We start from the raw sequence: 20,644 nt of genomic DNA on the forward strand, positions 1-20,644 counted from the left end.
CCAAATCTTCTTAGTTTCTCTTTTTACAAATACTTGAGTAAAATGAAGTACTTGCATTTATAGATAAGATTAATTTTCGCCATCTTTACATTTTAGACCTCACCAATGTGTCTTTGCATCAAGCTTGATCATAGAACATAACTTGTTCTAGTTCTTTAGCCTAGTGAGTACTGGAAGTAGCTGTATTGCAAGCACTGGTTTTTGTAATATAAATGTAGACCCCAGAGATCAGTGCATCTGACTTACTCATACTCACTCAGACTAAATTGTAAGCATGTCTGCTTCACTTAAGGGAGAAGAAATGTGTCACTGAGTGTGCATCTCATTCCTGGTAATCAAATCTTTGTGCAGTGTTTGCAGTTCTGTTATTGGCTTGATGCTTCTGTCTTGCAGAGAAGAAAAAATTTATCTAAATATAAAGCAAGGACTTTTTTGTAGGCAAACTGTGCTTCTCCTGTATTGTCCCATTATATTAACCTGCTGTATTCAGTCCTTGAGAGAGGATTTAGTGTCTTGCACAACAAATTACTGCTGCTCATTTGATATTCGTGTTTGTGAGGTGGTAGTTTCTCTTCTGTGCTAAAATCCTCATGCATTAAATTTTATGATGCAACCCTTTTCCCTATGCAGCATTTATCCAGTTTTCTATAGCTGTGTTTTTTTATTACATGCTGAATCTTCTTCTCTAAGTCAAATGGGAAATCTGTGCTAGGTGTAGAGTTAGTGCTGAAGTAGAGATATGGGAAGACCTTCACTGTTTTGGGGGTGACATGTAAATTCTAGTAGCACTGTGCCCCTCTGCTATGCCAAGGTAGTAATTCTGTAGTAATTCTGGGTCTTCTGCAGGATTGTTCTATAGGGCAGGTGAACATTTGGAAGGGTACTGACACAAGTTGCTGAAAGCTGCTGACAGTTCCCTGTTTGAAACAGTCACTCTCTCAAGTTGATGCAAGTGGAAGGATCACTCAAGCAAGAGTCTTCTGAATGTTAAGCAGCCTCTGCCAGGCATAGAAGAGACTTGAACTTTCTGTAGTATAACCCAGTTCCACCTCAGTTCTGGTTAAAAAACCCTGGTGTTGATCTGTTGGCATTGTGGTTTCCTCTTGCTTGGTGGTTCGGAGGTCTGATGTTGCTCATACTGTTTTCTTTATTCCTCCAGTGGAGAGGGAGTCCTCTGATGTTACTTATTTGTTCTTTCAGCATATGCAGATGACTATCCAGGCTCTCCAAGACGAGCTGAGGATCCAGCGGGACCTGAACCAGCTGTTCCAGCAGGACAGCAGCAGCAGAACCAGCGAGCCTTTCGTGGCAGAGCTGACGGAAGAGAACTTCCAGCGGCTGCACGCAGAGCACGAGCGCCAGGCCAAGGAGCTCTTCCTGCTACGGAAAACCTTGGAGGAGATGGAGCTACGGATTGAGACACAGAAACAGACCTTAAATGCACGGGATGAGTCCATCAAAAAGCTGCTGGAGATGCTGCAGAGTAAAGGTCTGTCAGCAAAAGCCACTGAGGAAGACCATGAGCGGACGCGACGGCTGGCTGAGGCAGAGATGCATGTCCACCACTTGGAAAGCCTTCTTGAACAGAAGGAAAAAGAAAACAATGTGCTGAGAGAGGTGAGTGACCAAACTCAGCATTCATCTCCAGTCTTACACTCCTCTCTGTCTCTTACCCATTTCACAGTTGTAAGGAAAGAATCTTCCATCACTCTATAAGCTGTGTTTTACATTAGATTCAACAGAATTGGAGCCTATTTTATAAGTTCTTTATGGCTTCCTTGCATGTACCTTTTGGGGTTTTGTGTTGTGGGCCCCCTATGTAGTCTCCATAGGAAGCTCTGGAGGTGAATAGACCCAAAGCCTGTAAAATGAATTCTTCTGTTCTATTGTAGTTAGAGAGAAAGTAGCTACCAATGTTGAGGTGAGAGTGATGCCTAGAAAGCTAAAACCCAAGGCATCATGAGCAGAGAGAGAAATCTTTGCAAGAGTAATGGATGATTGCTCTACAGTTTCCATGGAAACAGTCATCTTGCTGTGAAGGGTATTTGATAAAACTATTAGCTGCCCTGGATGCACAGCCGAAAAAAAGATGTCTTAAAGGGACACTGCTGCACACATAGTAACCCCTTCTCACCATCCTTCTAAAAACAGAAAAACTACTGTTATGTCTGTATTATACCTTAAAAGAGTCCAATGGCAGGCATTCTTCACTATTAATAATTTTAAACTAATTATAACAAAATGTAGTCTATATAGAATACCAATATTTTATTCAAACAAAGGAAAATAAACTCAAAACAAGTTATTGTGTCACCAGTGTCGGGGCAATTTTTGGTGTTATTAAATGCATTTTCTTCTTGTTCATCAGCCTCCTAAAGCATCTAATATTAACTTCTAAAAGGCTTGTAATTCAGCATGGATTGTGTAGATGCACAGATAAATATGTTATACATGGATTCACTAGTGCTAAGATTCTGTGTTAAGATTATTTTACATCTGTCGACTGAAGGCACGAATTCATAGATATCCATGTGTATCATGTGTATGAATCTAATGAGCTGTTCTGCACATTGGTGTCTGTGTCATGGTTCAGCATTTTTTGGAAAGTTCTATGTGTGCTCAAGGTTTAAGGCTCCCTCTCTAAGAAGTCAGGAAAGCAAGGCTTGGAAGAGTTTTTTGAGATGAGTGTATGCAGCACATAAATACGTCTTAATACCTCTTATTCATATGTTTTCCAGGGCCTGACCCATAGCGCTTGTGCTCTTGCAAGCATTTATATAAGAAAACTGGAGCCCATTGCATTTCTGAGCCAGGATTTAGGCCAGATTTATTTTTTTAGAGCAGTAATCTCTTGAGTGTCTGGAGTGAAGATAATATGATTCCAGAGTTTCTGCACTACAGTTTTTCCTTTATTTAGCAACCAATGACAATTCTGTTCCAATTCTTGTAACTATTTCAGGAAGAGCCTCAAATGGCTTCCATTTGTTTCTGCTTTAAGTCCAGCAACATAAATGAAAAGCTGGCAGAAGCTGTGCAATTTTTTAGGAATGTGGTTGCATTTGTTCCTGCTGCTCATGAGTAAATGTTGCAGGATAAGAACTCTTGTTTCATTAATGTGTATTTGGAAATCATCAGTCAATTAAATCCTAGTCTTTATGGTAAAAATTACTTCCTGGAGGAGGTAGAGGTGACCCACCAGCTTGAAAGTGCAAATGTGATTTATCAAATGTTTTAAAATTAATTACTCCTTGCTGCTTACCCAGCCCTGATTTGTTGAGAAGTGTGAGGTGAGTATAATGTCATTTGTAGCTCAAGCCATGGATATGATGTGGCATCCAGCCATGAAGCCAAGCACGCCCATAGCCGCAGAAACATGGTGCCATATTATCTCCTTATGGAACTGGGTGACAACAGGGATGGTTTTGTTTATACCCATGTGTTGAGCTCTGAGCAAGGCTGAGCTAAGTGACCTCAGATGTACCTGCATCAAAGTCAAGCTTCATGCCTGGGGCTCTGGCAGGCTGGAGAAAATCAGAGGGACTTGCAATTGACTGCATCTGACTGCCTGAGCACCCAGCTGCTCTGCAGGATGTGGTTCACAGTTGTTACCCATGTTTCACAGCTGGAAGTTGTCTCTCTTAGGTGTGTCACCTGCAAGGTGTGTCTGCATTATCCTCCTCAGCTGACCTTCTGTTACGTTCATCTCTGTTTTCATAGTTGTAGATTATTTTAGCCCTTTGCTACCCCAGATACTAATGACGGGATTTTTGAACTGCCTTGAAGAAATTAATCTGCTTTCTTGATGGTTCTATATCTAGTGTTCCCAGTATCTGGAAAGGCATGCTAAACTCTTCTCTAAATAAAGGCTTGCTAAACTCTTCTCTTCCTTCTTTGCTGTTAAAGGAAGCATTAGTATCTCGAAGGGATTCGCAAGAGCTTGGGAGGTCAGTTTATCTTTCATGTCCTAAGACATTAAAACATTTTAATAGCAGTCTTGACTTCTTAGCAAAAGAAGTTCTGAGATGTCAGAAACTACTACTACTGATTCTGACTCTACAAGGGTGTTATATTTCTGATAGAATATTTGCTGGAAATAATACTAAAGATCTATATCTTGAAGCAAAAAGGTATCCCTCAGTTTTCCAACTTTGAAACCCACATGTAATTCAGAACGTGATGTTGAGACTCAAGCTGATCAGACAATTTTTCAGGCAAACAGTGCAGTTACAGTGGCCAGCAGTATGACCTTGAAAATTAAACATGAATTAATTTACTTCTTAAGCTTTTGCGATTGCCATGTATTGCAGTAAAGATTGTACAAATTTCCTAAGAAAAATAAATTCTAAGAGAAGTCAGAGTTGTGGTTCTGATAAGATTATAACTGTGTGCCACTCACTGTTTTAGGTTGTTATATCCATTCCAAGTTATTTCTTTTTCTAAGCTGAAAAATCCAGTGCTGCTTAATTGTTCTTTATATAAAAGACATCACATATTTTTGATCATATCCCAGGGCACTATCTATCTCCAAAATCCACATTATGAAATGGATTCTCCTGCAGCTGCTGAGAGGTATCTCCATAAGCAATTTGACTCTCTTGGGCTTTTCCCAACTGCCCTGACTTCTGAGGATCTCAATAAATTATTCATATAAGTCTATGGGAAAGTTACTATGTCCAGCATAGGATGTATTCAGCAACTGATACAGAGGACATTGTCTCATTGAAAGAAATAATTAAAACTTAAAAGTCTCACTGAACATCAGAATGCCCTGACTTCAGCAGATAACAGTGTGGCTGCATCACATTCCTGTACCCTGGAAAACAAGCTTAAGCTTCATAGTTTATCAAAAGATGGCTGCTATTTTAAATACCCCTTCTTGAGTCTTAGTGACAATTTTTGTTGCTGGTATTCTAGACTTAACTTTCAAAAACAAAATTATTTTCATACCAGGAAGACATACTTGATGAAATCCAGCAGCTGGACTACAGCTTCCAGAATAGCTCCCAACTTGCATTAACTCCTGCCTCTTTGTTCCACACTTGGCTGTTGCAGAATTATCACTGATGGTCCATACCTCCAAAGATAACCAAGCTTGCTGTGTTTTTTTTGGCAGCCTCCCTGCTCCTCACCCCCTGAAGTGCTAGATGCACTGATTAGAAATAGATTGTTCTCAGCTACATAGATAAATAACCCAAATGTCAGTGCAACTTAGGGAAGAATATGATGTGACTGCATCCATACCTGGTGTTCCAAATACTTGGAGTACTATGGGCAGACTAAGATTTGTAAGGGCAGTCCAACAGGGACTGGAAGTATAGATGGCTGACCACAACCATTTATTTGGAAACAGAAAGAGGGCTGTTTATCGTGAAGGTTTTTTTTTCTTCACAAGGCAGTTCTATCAGGTAGTGTGGAATGAGGGAAGAACTGACAGGAGCTTTGTACTTTTTGTCCAGGAACCGTTAGATCGTAAATTACAGTTTTGGCTTTAATTTTTATTTATGTTTTATTAATTGGGGCCATTCAATAGGATGGATTTTTATTCCAGCTGAATGCAAAGCTGAATGAAGGAGTTAGGGGTGGAGTGCTTAACAAATAAATAGAGGTTTTGTATGTAAAACAGGCACTGAAATGTGTGGTTCAAGAGGGCAGTGAGCTTAGGGAAAGAGACTGTGGCAGAAAATTCTATGATTTCTTTCCTTTTTCAGTGTTTGTTGAAGTGGCAACCCCAGAAAGTGCTGTTTGTGAGCTGCATCACAGTTATGGGGATGGCCTTGCTGCATGGACTGACCCCTCTGTGGCTGTTTGGGGTCGAGCAGTGCCCACTCGATCCTGGGAGCTGGCACTGCATGTGTGTCAGCACTCCTTACTCTGTGTGCCCACGGCCAGAGCAGCAGGCAGGCACACCAGGCTATCACACTTAGCCTTAGCTTAGCAAAACTTCATCCTGTGCTGGCCCAAGAGCAGCAGCAAGGTGCTCAGTGAGGAGGGAGGGATGTGGCACCTAAATAGCCCTGCTGAGCTGTGCCCAGTGCTGAGAGCTTGATTCCCTTGTCTGGCTGGATTTTAATGAGCTGTGACAAGTTTTGCAACCAAATTATTTTTCCATGGGTGTGTTAAAATTCTTACCCTTTTCTGCTCCACGCTCAGAGGAGGATTTAGAAATTTTAATTGGAGCAATTTGAGTTAACTCAAAGAAGGCTTTTGTCCCATGCCAAGATTTTGCAACATAAATAAGATACTTCAAGATAGAAGTTTTGTTTTGCAGGAATAGATAGATTCAGTAACTGGAACTCTTACTACCATTATACTAGGGGATATCTTTCTGATGAGGTAAAAAACGAAATTTCTGCTTTTTTTTCTTGCTGCTTCATGCTTTTGACCTTTTAGAAGCAAATGGTGAAGGGAGAAGTTATTTAAATCAATTTTAATTATGTCTTTATTAGAATTGCTTGTTTGGTCTGCAGGTGGTTTTAAAACATAGAGATATTTTGGAGGTCAAAATTTGAGAAAACAGGCTATTGCAACTTTGAAGGCATGCATGATGTATTTTTTATGTATTTAAATTTTTAAAATTTCATTTTAGTTTGGATTTCTATATGGCACCTTAGGCAAGACTGACAGTCAAAAATGTTAAACAGAGAATTATTGGTAATACAATATTATCATATATAATAGATGAAATTATTTTCATCCTTCCTCAGTGCAGAGGTTGGTAGCTTCATAATTCTTCAAAAATTAAGTTGGAAAATAATGTATTTGTTTTCTGTTTTTCCAGACAACAAAATCTGAAACATCTTATTCTAACACGGCAAATTTCTGATTTTTATACAGTAGTTAAATAATGTATTAAGTGAATGGAAAAAAGCAGAACTCCAGTCATCTGTCAGGATATTTTTTCTGTATTATAATTGTGGTCTCACCAAAGTGAAATAATTAATAACATTTCAGGAGGTTCCTTCATATGCTTTTTATAGCATGAGGGGTAAATTATTCTTGTACAGTAATTTCACGATTATAAGCCGCACCATTTTGACTAAGAATTTGGTCCGAACCTGGAAGTGCGACTTACATATGGACAAATAACGAAAAGTTGCTGTTTTAGTTTGGAGGACAGGTGTCTGCTGAGAAAGGCAGGAGCTTCTCTTTGAAATGGAGAATGCAAACCCCTTCCCTCCAAATTATTATAATTTTGAAATCAAGGGGCTTTCAGGCAAAGATATGGGAATTAGGAATAACAGTTCTTTTCTAGGGAAATTAAAATAGAAATACAGTACTACAAAGAAACAAACTCCAAACCCTGACAAAGTCAGAGTACAACCTGACACCCCGTCAGGCAGGGTGTTGGTAGCAGTCCCATTAAATGGTGGCTGCATCCTCCTGCAGTGACAGATGTGATTCAGTTGGAGCAGTGCTCCTGTACAAGGTGCAGTTTCCCTCCGGAGGTCCAGTGGTGATGTGGAAAAATCCGGTTTTCCTCTGGAGTCCAGTAGAGAAAGGGGCTCCCTTAGTGTCCCAAAACCTCTGTTTTTATCTTGGTAAGAAATGTTGGGCTCTTCCCCGTGGCTGGAGCAACTTCCAATGGGATGCAGTAATTTTATCAGTCCCACAGTGGGACTCAATGGCCATTAGCAGACAATGACTGGCTGGAGGAAGGATGGGTTGTGAAAAGATAAAGAACAATGCCCTGCCTGGTTTCAATGGGTGGCCCATTAGCAGAATATCTCCCACAGAGATCAGGATCACTGCCCCCACCCTCAACAGATGGTGATAGAACAGATACCTTTTATCACACTCTGTATTGTAACCAAAGACAGTTGCCGACACCCGGATGTGCGGCTTATAATAAGGTGCGGCTTATAATCGTGAAATTACTACTTATTTCAAAATAATTTTTTCCCTGTGAATGGGTTAGTCTTCAACATACAGGAAAATTTCCAACTATTTCATTTTAGTACTTCCATACCCTTCAGATAGGATTTTTAAAATAATGTGAAACAATGCATTAGTCTGTCTGGGGATTAGGGGTTTAAAATGCTAAAACTTAAATGTCTTTTGATGTTTTATTATATTAGAAGATCTTCCTTGTCAATACACGTTAAATAATTTGCTTTGTTCACAAATTACAGCTTAGGTATGCTTTCCTTGGAGATGGTCACATTATCCTGCAATTTTGTTCAGTAGAAGTGAGATTTGTGAAATTTTGTTTCCAAAAATGTGAAACTTTGTAGTGGAAGGAAAAAGTCCTAAAAATATGATTAACAAGTTGGAACCTAATTTAAGTACAAAATGAGTGCTTTTGCACCTTAAATAAGAGGAAAGAGAAAAAAATTAATAACAGCACATTTGTAAATGAAGCTCTACGAGACTGAGATTTTAATTTTTAATTGACTTTTCATCAGCTTTTGAATTCACACAATGACTTGCTTCTTATAACTAATTGGATGGTTTGAATTAGTTCTCATCTTACCTTGCTTTTACTCTAATGCCAACGTTTTGAGGGATTTTGCTTTTGTTTCCTGCTGATTGAAATACTGAGATGAGCAGGAAGCTGTGCTTTAATTTTCACTTCAGGTGATGCCTTTGTTAACAAACTGAAGTGTCCTAATATCTGAGGTTTTAATTGGATTTAGAAATAATCATTTCAATGGATTAATACAATTACAAAACAGAGATGAGTTTCTTTGGCCAGGGGTAACTGAGCTTCAAAGCAACTGGCACCCTCCATTATCAATGTGTGTGTGTTGCCAGCACATCTTTCAAAGTGATGCTCTTTATGAATAGTCACTTTGTTGTTTTTTTAGGGAATTATGTTGATTGGGTTTGCAAATGCAGGAAGTGACAAGTGGAAAAATGCAGAAATAATTTCCAAAGGAGCTACCATGATTACTGCTTCCAGACTTGTATAACTGTATAATTTTAGTAGCAAAACCTCTAATAGCAGTGAAATAAATTCTACAGGACTCTTACACATTCTTTTTTCAGTTCATTTTTACATCTTGCTGAAACAGAAGTTAAAATTATTGGTATGGGGCTCTTCTTGAAAACAATGCATTAAAAAATCCTGTAACTAAACAATTGGGATACTATCCAGTCACCTTCTGGCACCAGGTAGTAAAGATATTTATATAAATGAGTCATGCAGATTAAAGGGCTCTCCCACAGGTTACTTCATGCAACCTTCTGCTCAAACCAGCAATTTCAAGCGGTGGGGATTCCACAGCCTCTCTGGGCATCTGCTCCAGCATTTGGTTGTTTTCCTGGTAAAATTTTTTTACATATTAGTAGATCTAAATTTTCAGTGCTGCAAATTCTGCCTGTTGCCTATAATCCTTCCACTCCTGGGAAGACTTTTGTTTCCATCATCTCTACAGCCTCCAGTTAATTCTAGAAGGCATCAGGTTTCTCCCCAAGCCTTTTCTTTTCTGCTGAACAAACTTTTCTCTCACTCTCTCCCCTTGCATCATGTGTCTGTCAGACTCTCCTCAGATTTTTGGTGCTTTTCTTGTACTGGGAGCCCAAAATTGGGCACAGTGCTCCAGCAGAGGTCTCACAAGGGCTGCACACAGGGAACTCCTGCTTCTGCACTCTTGCTCATGCTGCCCAGGCTGCACTTGGGCTGCTCTGGGGGCTTTTGGAGCCTGATCCAGTTCTTATCTTCCCCAAATTCCATATATCTGTAAACTGCTGGGAGTGCTGTCTCTCCCATCCTTCATGTCATTCCTGAAGGGTTGGCAGGGGGAAGCTACTGCTCACTGGACTTCACACTGCTCATCAACCTGACAGCCGCCCAGCTCATTTCCACCTGCTTTGTTAACCACTTACGCACTCTGTGACTCACATATTTGCCAAATTTGATGTTTGGAGGCCTTGGGACATGGACTACCCTTTGCTCCCCACTTAACCACACAGCCAGGTAGAAGAAAATCAGGTTAATCAGGTATGATTTGTCCTTCTACATGACTAAAGGTGTATTTTATCTACTATAGCTACTAATTATTTTTTTTTTAAATTAACAATGATTCTTAATACTGATGGATGCTCCTGAAATTTTCCTTTGGATGTAGCATTTGCATTTCATTGTAATTAACCGGAACTAGGTTGCCAAAATCTAGGTAGGCAGAAAAGCCATCTGAGAGACAAAACTTTTAAGTACAAAAGATATAACATTCACTTAGTAAGACCCAGAGGATAAAGCTGGAGAATAAAACCAGTTTTTAATCAAAACTCTCCAGTCCAATGACTGGTGCAAAGCTCCAGCACAGGACATCATAGTTGATTATTCAAAGATATGGATACTACAGTTTAGATTTAAAAAAAACAGAGTCATGAACGTGCTTTTAATTACATGTGGTTTTTTTTAGTGATTTTTAAAAAAAGAATGTATGAAATAGCATGGTTTTGTTACTCTATGTGGAATGTGCTGCCTGATAATGCAAGTTTGGCAGGAGTTGGAAGGCACGTCCTTTATTGCTTTGGAAACTGCTTGTGTTGTGGCTACTGAGAAATAAGTTGCTGTGTTTTTAAGCATATAGCCTACCCCACTGCAAAAACATCTTTGCTTGAAAGTGCACTTTCACATTTGTTCTAAATTCCATGCAAAATCAGACACAGGAGCAACTGCAGAATAATGATGAATGATATGGCCAGGTTATAAAGGAAGAAAAGGTTTGGACTAAATCTAACCCTCATTATTATGCACACGTGTATAATTTACAGTGATAATACTGCTCAGTATTGAGGACTCCTTCAATTCTGAACTATATTCTCTAATTTTCAATTATTTTCAAAAAGACATGATGGACTTTGTTTATACTGTGTTAAAATCACTTTATCACAGCTATTCTTTACATATTCAGTGTTCTCAGTGTGTTTGATCAGCTGTTCTGTGTAATTATGCTGACCAGAAAATTAGAGTATTGTTCCTCATAGAGGCACTGTGCTGCCTGCAGAGCTACTTGGCTGATTTTTCTGTGGTAGATTTTCTTGAAAAGGAAGCTAGATATTCTTAATTAAAAATTAAGATGAAATATAAACCCCAACTCTGGAGAAGGTGCCCACTCTGTTAAGAACTTCTGACTATTTCTAGGCTTCAGTTTCTAGTTATTGAAAGATTTTTTTGGGATAGAACATCCCATTTTGGAATTTTGTTGCCTGTGAATATGCTTTAGAGTTGGAATCAATTTGCACTATAATTTTGTTCTCCTTTTTGCTATCACTTTTAAATGAAGGAGTCATTGAACACATGAAAGCAATAAAAACATAAAAAAGATTTGTAAGAGCCATTCCTTGTTATAATAATTTTAGTTTGCACTCAAAGATGCAAAGATGCTAAATTTTACTAACCTGTTAGGAAACAACAGCAGTTACATAAAAAGTTCTTAATGTGTGAAAGTAAAGGAAAAAGTATTACTTTTTCAGATTGGATAACTTGCAAGGAATGAAGGACTTCTGGTTTCTGCTTTTCTGATTCTGATATTTGTATGTGGCCCTATGGTTTTAACTCTTGCACAAAATCCTGTATTACAGGTTCACATCTTAATTTTCATCCATCTATGGGGTTGTGTGTTGACAACAGAATCTGAATAAATCAGAGATCTGCTATATTAGCATTTTTCCATTCTGCCACTGAAAGACATGGATGCAGCCTGTATTTCATGATTAAGAAGGGGATCTGTGCACTGCTTTCCTTCAGCAGCCACTCTTCAGTCTGTGTTCCAGAGAGCCTCACTCTGCCTGTGGTGTTTTTTCAGGCTCTTCAGGATCACAGGCAGGTTGCCAAAATTAAGCCCTTCCTGTGCAGTCAGGAGTTGGGAGGTGTTATTTTTCAGCAGGTTAAGTCATCCAAATCCCAGTGGAATTACTTCAGGCCATAGAAGTAGGACATTTCCTTTGCTGAAGTGCAGAGCATCACTTCTGATAGAGGAGATAGAGGCATTTCTCAAGAATAATTTTCTCTTTGGGAAAACTCTGAGCAATGGTGGAAGCAGACACTGTTGTGTCAGCAGCCCTTGCAGACACACAGTTCTCCTGCTGCCTATTCCACCTATCCCATTTCCACAACAGTAGCTGATTTTATATTCTCAGGTCAGAAACAGTCTCTGCACACATGAAAATTACCTTACTACTCAAAAATAATTCAGTGTCCTCAATAGATTTATGGCATGTTAATTTTTGACCTTCTTTTCCTTTGTTTTCTCAGTTGCTAAAAACTCACAAGAATTTGTTTTAATTTCTTTGAGTAAATCCATTTTGGGAATGTAGGTACAGGTAAGTGGAATAATAATGGTATTGCTCCACTCTGGTCTGTATGGTGCCAGTAGTATTTGTGCTGAGGCTCTCAAGTTCTCTGTTGACTCTAGGAGAAACAAATGTATTTAGAGGGGTTTTCAGGTTTATTTTTTCAGAAGGATTTTTCCTTTATTTCAGAGAATACCACTGTACACTGCAAACACACTTGTAAAAATAGCTTCTCAGAAAATACACAGATACAATATTTTAAACCAGAGAAACCTTGTATTGGATTTTCTTGTTATTACCATTCACAGGCATCAACTTATGTAAGATTCTTGTGGCCCTTGTCATGCCACAACACATTTCAATGTTGTTCACTTGAGAGCTGTCTAAGAACTTCACAATCTTACAAGCAGTGTTTTCAGTATTTTTGAAAAGCACTGTGCAACTCTTCCTTTCTTCATTCAAATAATTATTCATGTGGAGCTAGTTGCATGGATGACTGCCATACAAAATTTTAACTCTTCACCATGTCTATTGAAAGTACAAATTTATGGATGGCTCTTGGGATTTGCCTTTCAGGTGTTTGAGGGGAGTGGATGGGCAGACAATATGTTATTAGGTTAACTGACATCACAGTTTGTGCTCTATGGACACCAAAGTATTTTTATGGCATGTAAGATTAACATTCTAACAGAATTCACATTCCTGCAGTTAACATTAGAGTGTGCTGTGAGGACAATACTGTTTGAAGACAAAGATTACTAATGTTTCTGTGTTGTTTCTCCTCTTTTTACACATGTTGGCTTGAAACCCCAGCTTTATGTGATAGAACAAGTTGTTTCAGCTTTCTGTAATTTTATCCCTTAGCAAGCAGTCTGAAGCATGATATTTCTGTGAACTTACATCAACAGAAATATCACATGGATTTTGTATCCTCCTGTCTGCATCCCCTGAGCCTCTAGAGCAATGTGATGTACAGTCATGTGTTTTCATCTGTGCTCAAGACCAAGAGCCTTGAGAAAGATTTTCATCCTGTCTAGTTAAATGTTGCCACTCTGGGGTAAATAATGCTGGAAAAAGAGAGTTAACAACAGCTGCACCTTATAACTTGTTGAAATAGAAACCACAGTGTTGCCGTTTTCAGTAAGCCTCTAGTCAAGTGCATTATGCATGTGTCTTCCATGAGAAATTATCAAGAGTTCAGGTTAGTTTAGCAGGCAGATGATAGAGCTTTGTGGTTGACCCAACTGTCATTTCAATTTTATTTTGAGTAAGAGAGTAATCAAAGGTGCACTTTGTGCTGTCTTTTTAACTGAGGCTGGGATTCTGTTGAATGAGCTTTTGGCAATCCTTTCTGTGATACGAGAAGTGATGAAATGTGTGAACTGGCAACATCAAAAAGCAGCATTGAGTTATGCTCTGTATTAGAAAGAGAAGCTTCTAGTAATTATATTTGTACTGGGGCACTGCCATTAGTCTAACTCTTACTTTCATTTCTGCTGGTACAGGAAATCCATCGTCGATTTGAGAACACTCCCGACACAGCCAAGACAAAAGCTCTCCAAACTGTTATTGAGATGAAGGTAAATGATTGTGTTTGGGCAGCAGAATTAGTTCTCTGGAAAATGGGTTTTAATATGGAAGATGACTCTACCGAGTATCATGTGCTTCTGTCAGTCTTGTTTTTTAAAATAAGTGTGTTTTTTATAATATTTTATTATCTATTGTTATTTTGTTACTATTGATCACTGAAGAGACAGACACAGTAGAAACTTGTCTTGATCTGCCTGCAGCAGCAGATACAGATTTCTTACAGTTAACCAGAAGTTTGTTATATTACAAGAATGGGAATGGTAGATTAATATGAAAGATTTGTGGGATTTTATAATGTGGGTTCTTTCTGTGTTATCAACATTTGAAAAACTACTTTGAATTCTGTATATCAACAAAGTTAGCAAACTCGACACCCACTTAATGAATGGGTCCTGTAGCTAGAAATATGCCTGTGTGCCATCATAAACCTCACTTTTCCAGATGAATTTGTGATTGAATTCTTAAGCCATTAGCTTAAGTATTTAATGGACTGATGGCAATTGGCCAAGAGCTCAGGAGCCACAATCAAGTGTGTGGTTTACACAGCTTTGTACAATCATATTTCATGTTGTATTGCTCATGAAGTACATCAGACAGGGTTTGGACAAATAGACTTGAAAAATTGGAAACTGTCTTTGCAGGCTGTTATTTTCCATTTTGTATCCATCCTTTTTTATTTTCTTTCATTTTTCCTTCCTTTTTTCTCCTGCAACTTTTTCCATTGTGTATGAGTGTTCTCTTTATTTATATCCCATCTTTCTACTTTTAAACCATTCATTTGTTGTCACTCTTATTAGTCATCTTTGTGGTCCGTAGTAATGAAAATTAATTGACCGTCTGGTAACATTAAGTGTCTTTACTACAAAAGAGAAACACAGGGGCATTTCTGGGAAATACTGTTGTCAGCATTTCAACGTGTCACTTCACCTTACTACCTCTAATTTTTGTTGCACAAATCTACTTTATGAGTTTTTAACTTGAATATTAAACATTAAGCAAGAGGTCCATTTAGCTCTTTATAATGATGCTTTAAAAAAAACTCATGTCATGAATGAAAGCCTATATATGTAAAAATCAACTTTTTGTTCAGCTTTGCTTTGCTTATCAGACAAAGTTTGGTTTATCAAAGTCTGTAGTGTAGTTTCAAATCTGCTCTGTTTTTCAGGAAAGACTAAATATTTTGGGGAAATGAAATAAGAAGAAATAGACTGCTTTAAGAGATGATAGTTCCTAAACACATATCCATGATCATGAATATGCATGAATCTCTGTGTGCTGTGTCAATCTGTCCTTGCTGTTCCTAATACAAAAGACTTGTAAAGAGACAGTAAACCAAGTACAATGAAGGAATACCTCTGATCACCCTGTAAAAGTATGAGAATAATGATTGATTGATTGACTTTATTTCACTAGGTGCTTATTTTTACCCCATTGAAAGGTTTTATTACATTGTACATATCAGAGTACTTGAGAGACCCTTTTCTGCTTTATCCAATCAAAACTTGATTGTTGCACATTTTCCTTGCTTATGGTGCCTTGCTGTTGCCCATTTGTGACCCCACTTAAATTGACTAAACTTAAATTGACAAAAACTCATTTTTTTGCCATTCTTGCAGTCACATTTTGCTGTCCATTCACTTAGAATTAAATGTCTCTGGTTTGTGCTGGCTTTGAAAAGGCAACTTTTCTTTGTGTTCCTTTATTTCTTCCTCCTACATGGTGTTCCTGCCCTGAGCCATGTTTTCTTTCTGTACTAAACTCTTACTTTCCTTGAGAAGTAAAAAATAAATTGAAAAATGAGTAACTGAGCACTCAGATGTAAAGAGTTGAACACCAATTTCTCTAAGAACTTCCTAAGTAAATTTTAAGGGCAGGTGATTTATTGGACATGTATCCTTCTGTTTTACTCCAGCAATACATTAACAAATAATCTGTGTGTCTTTACCTGTCTCCTCTAATCATTTTCAGGATTCAAAAATTTCTTCCATGGAGCGTGGCCTCCGGGATTTGGAAGAGGAGATTCAGATGCTGAAGTCAAATGGAGCCCTGAGCACAGAGGAACGTGAGGAGGAAATGAAGCAAATGGAGGTGTACCGCAGCCACTCCAAATTCATGAAAAATAAGGTATTGAGAACACTGGCAGCAGCCCTGTGTTCAGCTGAGCTGAGAAATGTTCTTGCTTTAGTTAGGAGGAATGGTCTGGGTTGAGTCAAATGTTGAGAAGCAGAATTGGTTTAATACCTGCCATGAAACCAGTGAAATAACTTGAAAATCTTTAAGGAAATTTTAAATTCCAGTTTGAAAATACTCTGATGGTGTTTCAGTAAGATCAGTGGCCCAAGATCTCTTTTTATTGTCACACCTAATTTCCTTTCCTTTTTTTCCTTTTTTCCCCTTTTTTCCTTTTTTTCCCTTTTTTCCCTTTTTTCTATTTTTATGCTTTTTTCCTTTTTTTTCCTTTTTTTCCTTTTTTTTCCTTTTTCCCTTTTTCCCTTTTTTCCCTTTTTTCCCTTTTTTCCCTTTTTTCCCTTTTTTTCCCTTTTTTCCCTTTTTTCCCTTTTTTCCCTTTTTGGCCTTTTCCCCCTTTTTTCTTCCTTTTTTCTTCCTTTTTTCTTCCTTTTTTCTTCCTTTTTTCTTCCTTTTTTCTTCCTTTTTTCTTCCTTTTCCCTTCCTTTTCCCTTCCTTTTCCCTTCCTTTTCCCTTCCTTTTCCCTTCCTTTTCCCTTCCTTTTCCCTTCCTTTTCCCTTCCTTTTCCCTTCCTTTTCCCTTCCTTTTCCCTTCCTTTTCCCTTCCTTTTCCCTTCCTTTTCCCTTCCTTTTCCCTTCCTTTTCCCTTCCTTTTCCCTTCCTTTTCCCTTCCTTTTCCCTTCCTTTTCCCTTCCTTTTCCCTTCCTTTTCCCTTCCTTTTCCCTTCCTTTTCCCTTCCTTTTCCCTTCCTTTTTCCTTCCTTTTTCCTTCCTTTTTCCTTCCTTTTTCCTTCCTTTTTTCCTTTTTTATCCCCTTTTTTCCCTTTTTTCCCTTTTTCCCTTTTTCTCTTTTTTCCTTTTTTATCCTTTTTTATCCTTTTTTTCCTTTTTTTTCCTTCCCCCCCTTCCCCCCCTCCCCCTTTCTCCCCCTCCCCCCTTTCTCCCCCTCTTTTCCCTCCTCTTTTCCCCTCTTTTTTTCCTTTCCTTTATTTTTAGACCATTATTAATCCGATATTGGTTCAGCTTTTATTTGCTCTAAAGTCTTTCCAAAGGTAGTTTGTTGAGAAAAGGATATTGCTTTTTGCAGCTGTTGTTGTATAACTCTTTGGCCTTATCATTGTATAAAAGCTGAGAAGAGTGTGAACTGTCACAGTAATAACTTTCCATTGCACTCTCCTTCCAGTAGTGGTGTCAGCATGAGAGTAGAGTCTACAATTCTGGTGTGCTGACATGAATTTCTGCTGGCTGGAATACAGGACAAATACAGCAGTGACAGATGTTGGTGCTCAGGTGTAAAGACCTGGCTGTTGAACTGTCTCTAGGCAGAAGTCAATCCATTCTTTGTTTCTCAGTCTTTTAGTGGGTCCTAACATTTTTAAGTCAAGGTTCAGGCCCTCTTTCACAGTAAATTGAAGTATATTGTGAACAGTCCTGGCTATCTTAATTAGCTGATGTGTACTCCTTGCAAGCAGTATACAAATTCTGGAGGAAATGTTGAAAATTACTCTGCTGGGTACTGAGCAGCTGTAACTCGCTGCATTTGTCTTACTTGAAATTACTGGTCTAGGAAAGAATGCTGGGTGCAGTGTCTGGGAGAAAGCAGCATTGCTTGCCCTGAAGTAGATACTTGTACTGAGTTTGTGTTCCTTCCTCTTGCCTCATCCCAGCTCACTGAAACACCTCGAGATAACTACGGCTGTTCTCACTTGTGCTCTTGTCCCATGGTGTTGCTTCTAGGAACTGAAGGGTACCCTGTTCAAATTAGGAATGGGGGAGGAGATTTGAGCACCACTTCCTTCCATCTTTCTTTCCTTCTTTCATTGTTAGCAACTCTTCAATTTCCCCTTGTCCTCTCCCTCTGTGCATCTGTAGATCTGTTCAGCTACGTGATCTCTGGACCTCTTCTGTCTCCTGATCTGCTCACTTATTTTCCTGCAGAAAATTTGTTCCTTTTTGGTATCTATTTGCTCATGACTCATGACCATCTCCAATCCTGCCAACTTGTTCTGTAATTGCACAGCATTTGTTTTTTCAGTGTTGTATTGTATAAGTAATTTGTGGCTGTAGCTTGACAATTAACATTATTTCTCTTATGCTGAAATATATCCTTTTTCCTGTCGTAATTTCCTTATGAACTGCAGTTTCAAAACCCTTGGGATAAGTGCCACATACTTGACATATGTAAACATAACCATAACTATGTATCTTCTGTTTCAAAATCAAATTCTTGTCTGGCAGCATATATGAAATTACACAGACATTCAACTTTTGAGAAGACTTAATGAAGAATGGAAGAGGAGTGACCAGTGTTGATCCTTCTGTTCAGTTCTTTACCACTTTCAGCTACTTGGACTGAAACAGGCTGAGTAGAAGCTGACAAATCATAAATATTTAAAAGCATAACAATGTCGTGACAGGTAGAGCAACTGAAGGAAGAGCTAAGTGCCAAAGAGGCTCAAGGGGAGGACCTGAAAAAAAGAGTGACTGGTCTCCAGACTGAGGTCTCTGCAGTAAGATCTCTCTTTTGTGTGCAGTGGCCATTCACTGGGGCTTGCTAGCTCTTCTGGCTTTCTTCTCTTACCTTCTTCATGACTTGATATAACAAGTAGAACTAACAGCCTGCTCAGCCTTGTAGCTGCCTTTTTGTTGACATGGTTCTGGTGTCCATAAATAACATCACTCTCCAGCTGAACATCTGTATTCGTTTTGTTGCTGTTTTTTAATGGTATCAGCTGTTTGAGCAATAACATAGTCTTCTCTACAGAAGCAGATTTTCAAAAGCATTCAACACCCATTTTGGGGACAGACTTTCAAAGAGATTTGCTTTTCCTAGTAAAAAAAACCTAATTTCAAAACTTGTGTTGAACCCTCTTAACATTGTTTCACAAAAAATAGTGAAATCTGTATGCTGAATGCTTTTGAAACTGATTGCTCAATTTTAGCAGCATGAATTTAGGTTATTCCTGTCAGAGTTTCACTCCAAAGTGTGAACATGGTTTCTCATCAAGAAGAGAGATGTGAGCACTTGCTGTTGTCTTCTCTTGCAAGTGTGGATGGTGTGTGCTGCATTCTTGCTAAAGAACTTTGGGACACGAACTTTGGCAGTGTGGGCTTGCAGCTCTGAAATGGGAGACAAGAATCTTGTCTAGAGACAAGAATCCCAGGGTTCTTGGGAACCTTCATGTAATGAAATGTGGTAAACATCTCTGAAGAGATGAGCCCAAAAACAATCTGTCATTTTGAGAAGGTTTTACTCTGATACTGGCTACCTACTAATTGAAAAGGTTTGTGTCATCTGAGCTTTTTTCAGGAGGCTTTTTTGTTTAGATACTCCAGAAAAGGTAAACAGCTGTAAATAATGCAGCTCTTCCCAGCAGCTGTCCTGTGCCTGGCAGTGTTGTGCAACTGGTGACTGACAGCAGAAATAGTGCTGCTGACATCAGTACCTCTGGAGTGACTTGAAATAGATGGCAGAATCATCCTCTGTGCATATTTGCTTTTAGTAAAAAGTGAAAAAAATCAATCTAGCAGGTTTGAATTGAGTAGTTCCATAAAGTCTTATATACTTTTTCATTGTTCCATTTAATAAAATAATTTTGAGAGGTTTTTTTAAATGCATGTCCTCCTTCTTCTCCATTCCCTCACGTACACTGGTTCACACTGGAACACAGGAGTCCTTGGTTACGTATTTTGATACTATTTTAATACTTTTTGGTGAAGAGTTTTCTTCATTTAATTGCCCATTATTGTCAATATAAAGCTGCATTTACCCAAGTTTTTTTTTCATCGGTTGTTTCTATAAGTATGCACATTTATTCTAATCAAAAACTTCAAAAAATATAAATTATACTATTATTTCATTTATGTGCCTTGTTTTTAAACATGAACAGTGACTTGGACAATTTTTTAATCTTGTGATGTCCTTTAATTTCTGTTTTGAAGCAGTGTACAATGTATTTTTGGGGCTATTCTGTGAGACAGGAAGCAAACCAGAAAGTTTGTTGCAAACTTGGACTTAAAACATTTAGACTTCCCTGTCGTCTTTTATTACTTTTTTTTTCCTCAGACTTAATAAAAATTGTCCTGACTGATGATTGCACCTAAGATTTTAACTAATATCATTGCTTTCTTTTCCCTATTTTTAGTGTTTGTTTTTTTAAAATAATAATCCAATGTATATTTGTTAAAATAAATTTGCATTTCTATACTGATTTAATTCACTAAATTCAATTTAGGAAATTCCTCTCAACAAAATGCAATTCCACAGTTTCCATGTTATTTTGATGAATATTTGCATCTGCTTCTAGAACCTTCCACAAACTAAAGTGTGTTTCATAGACTAATATGCTGGTTTTGTAAATAGTGGGAGAAGTAAGGGTGACTTTCCATCCTCTCTAAGCATGAGACTGGATTGATAGGTGAGGAGCTGGAGGGCAACTTGCTGATTTGACATTTCAAAGCAAACATTGTGCTGCTGAGAGACCTGCAGGTGCTCTGATATTACAGGCTGGTAGTACTTTGTCATTGCAGTTGTTTCATCTTCATTGAAACCTTACCCCTGCTACAATTCTGGCTTTGGTCAATCTTTTGGAAGATGAATAACAAAAGAAACTCCCTTGAAAAATTGTT

General features: G+C 38.3%; 1 protein-coding gene across 13 annotated transcripts in view; it reads left to right on the forward strand.

Annotated features, from left to right (window-relative positions):
• ERC1 (ELKS/RAB6-interacting/CAST family member 1) overlaps positions 1-20,644 on the forward strand; it is a 282,848-nt gene that overhangs the window by 64,246 nt on the left and 197,958 nt on the right. For 9 of the 13 annotated variants that reach the window (XM_033057010.1, XM_033057019.1, XM_033057014.1 and 6 more), the window contains exons 3-6: positions 1,201-1,617; positions 13,746-13,820; positions 15,799-15,954; positions 18,433-18,516. In XM_033057010.1, coding sequence (XP_032912901.1) covers positions 1,201-1,617; positions 13,746-13,820; positions 15,799-15,954; positions 18,433-18,516 — 732 coding nt within the window. The remainder of the gene's footprint in view (positions 1-1,200; positions 1,618-13,745; positions 13,821-15,798; positions 15,955-18,432; positions 18,517-20,644) is intronic. The other 4 variants (XM_033057013.1, XM_033057017.1, XM_033057023.1 and 1 more) reach the window with 1 other exon arrangement.

This window comes from Catharus ustulatus, chromosome 4 (assembly GCF_009819885.2).
Source record: "Catharus ustulatus isolate bCatUst1 chromosome 4, bCatUst1.pri.v2, whole genome shotgun sequence".
NCBI classification, from domain to species: Eukaryota; Metazoa; Chordata; class Aves; order Passeriformes; family Turdidae; genus Catharus; species Catharus ustulatus.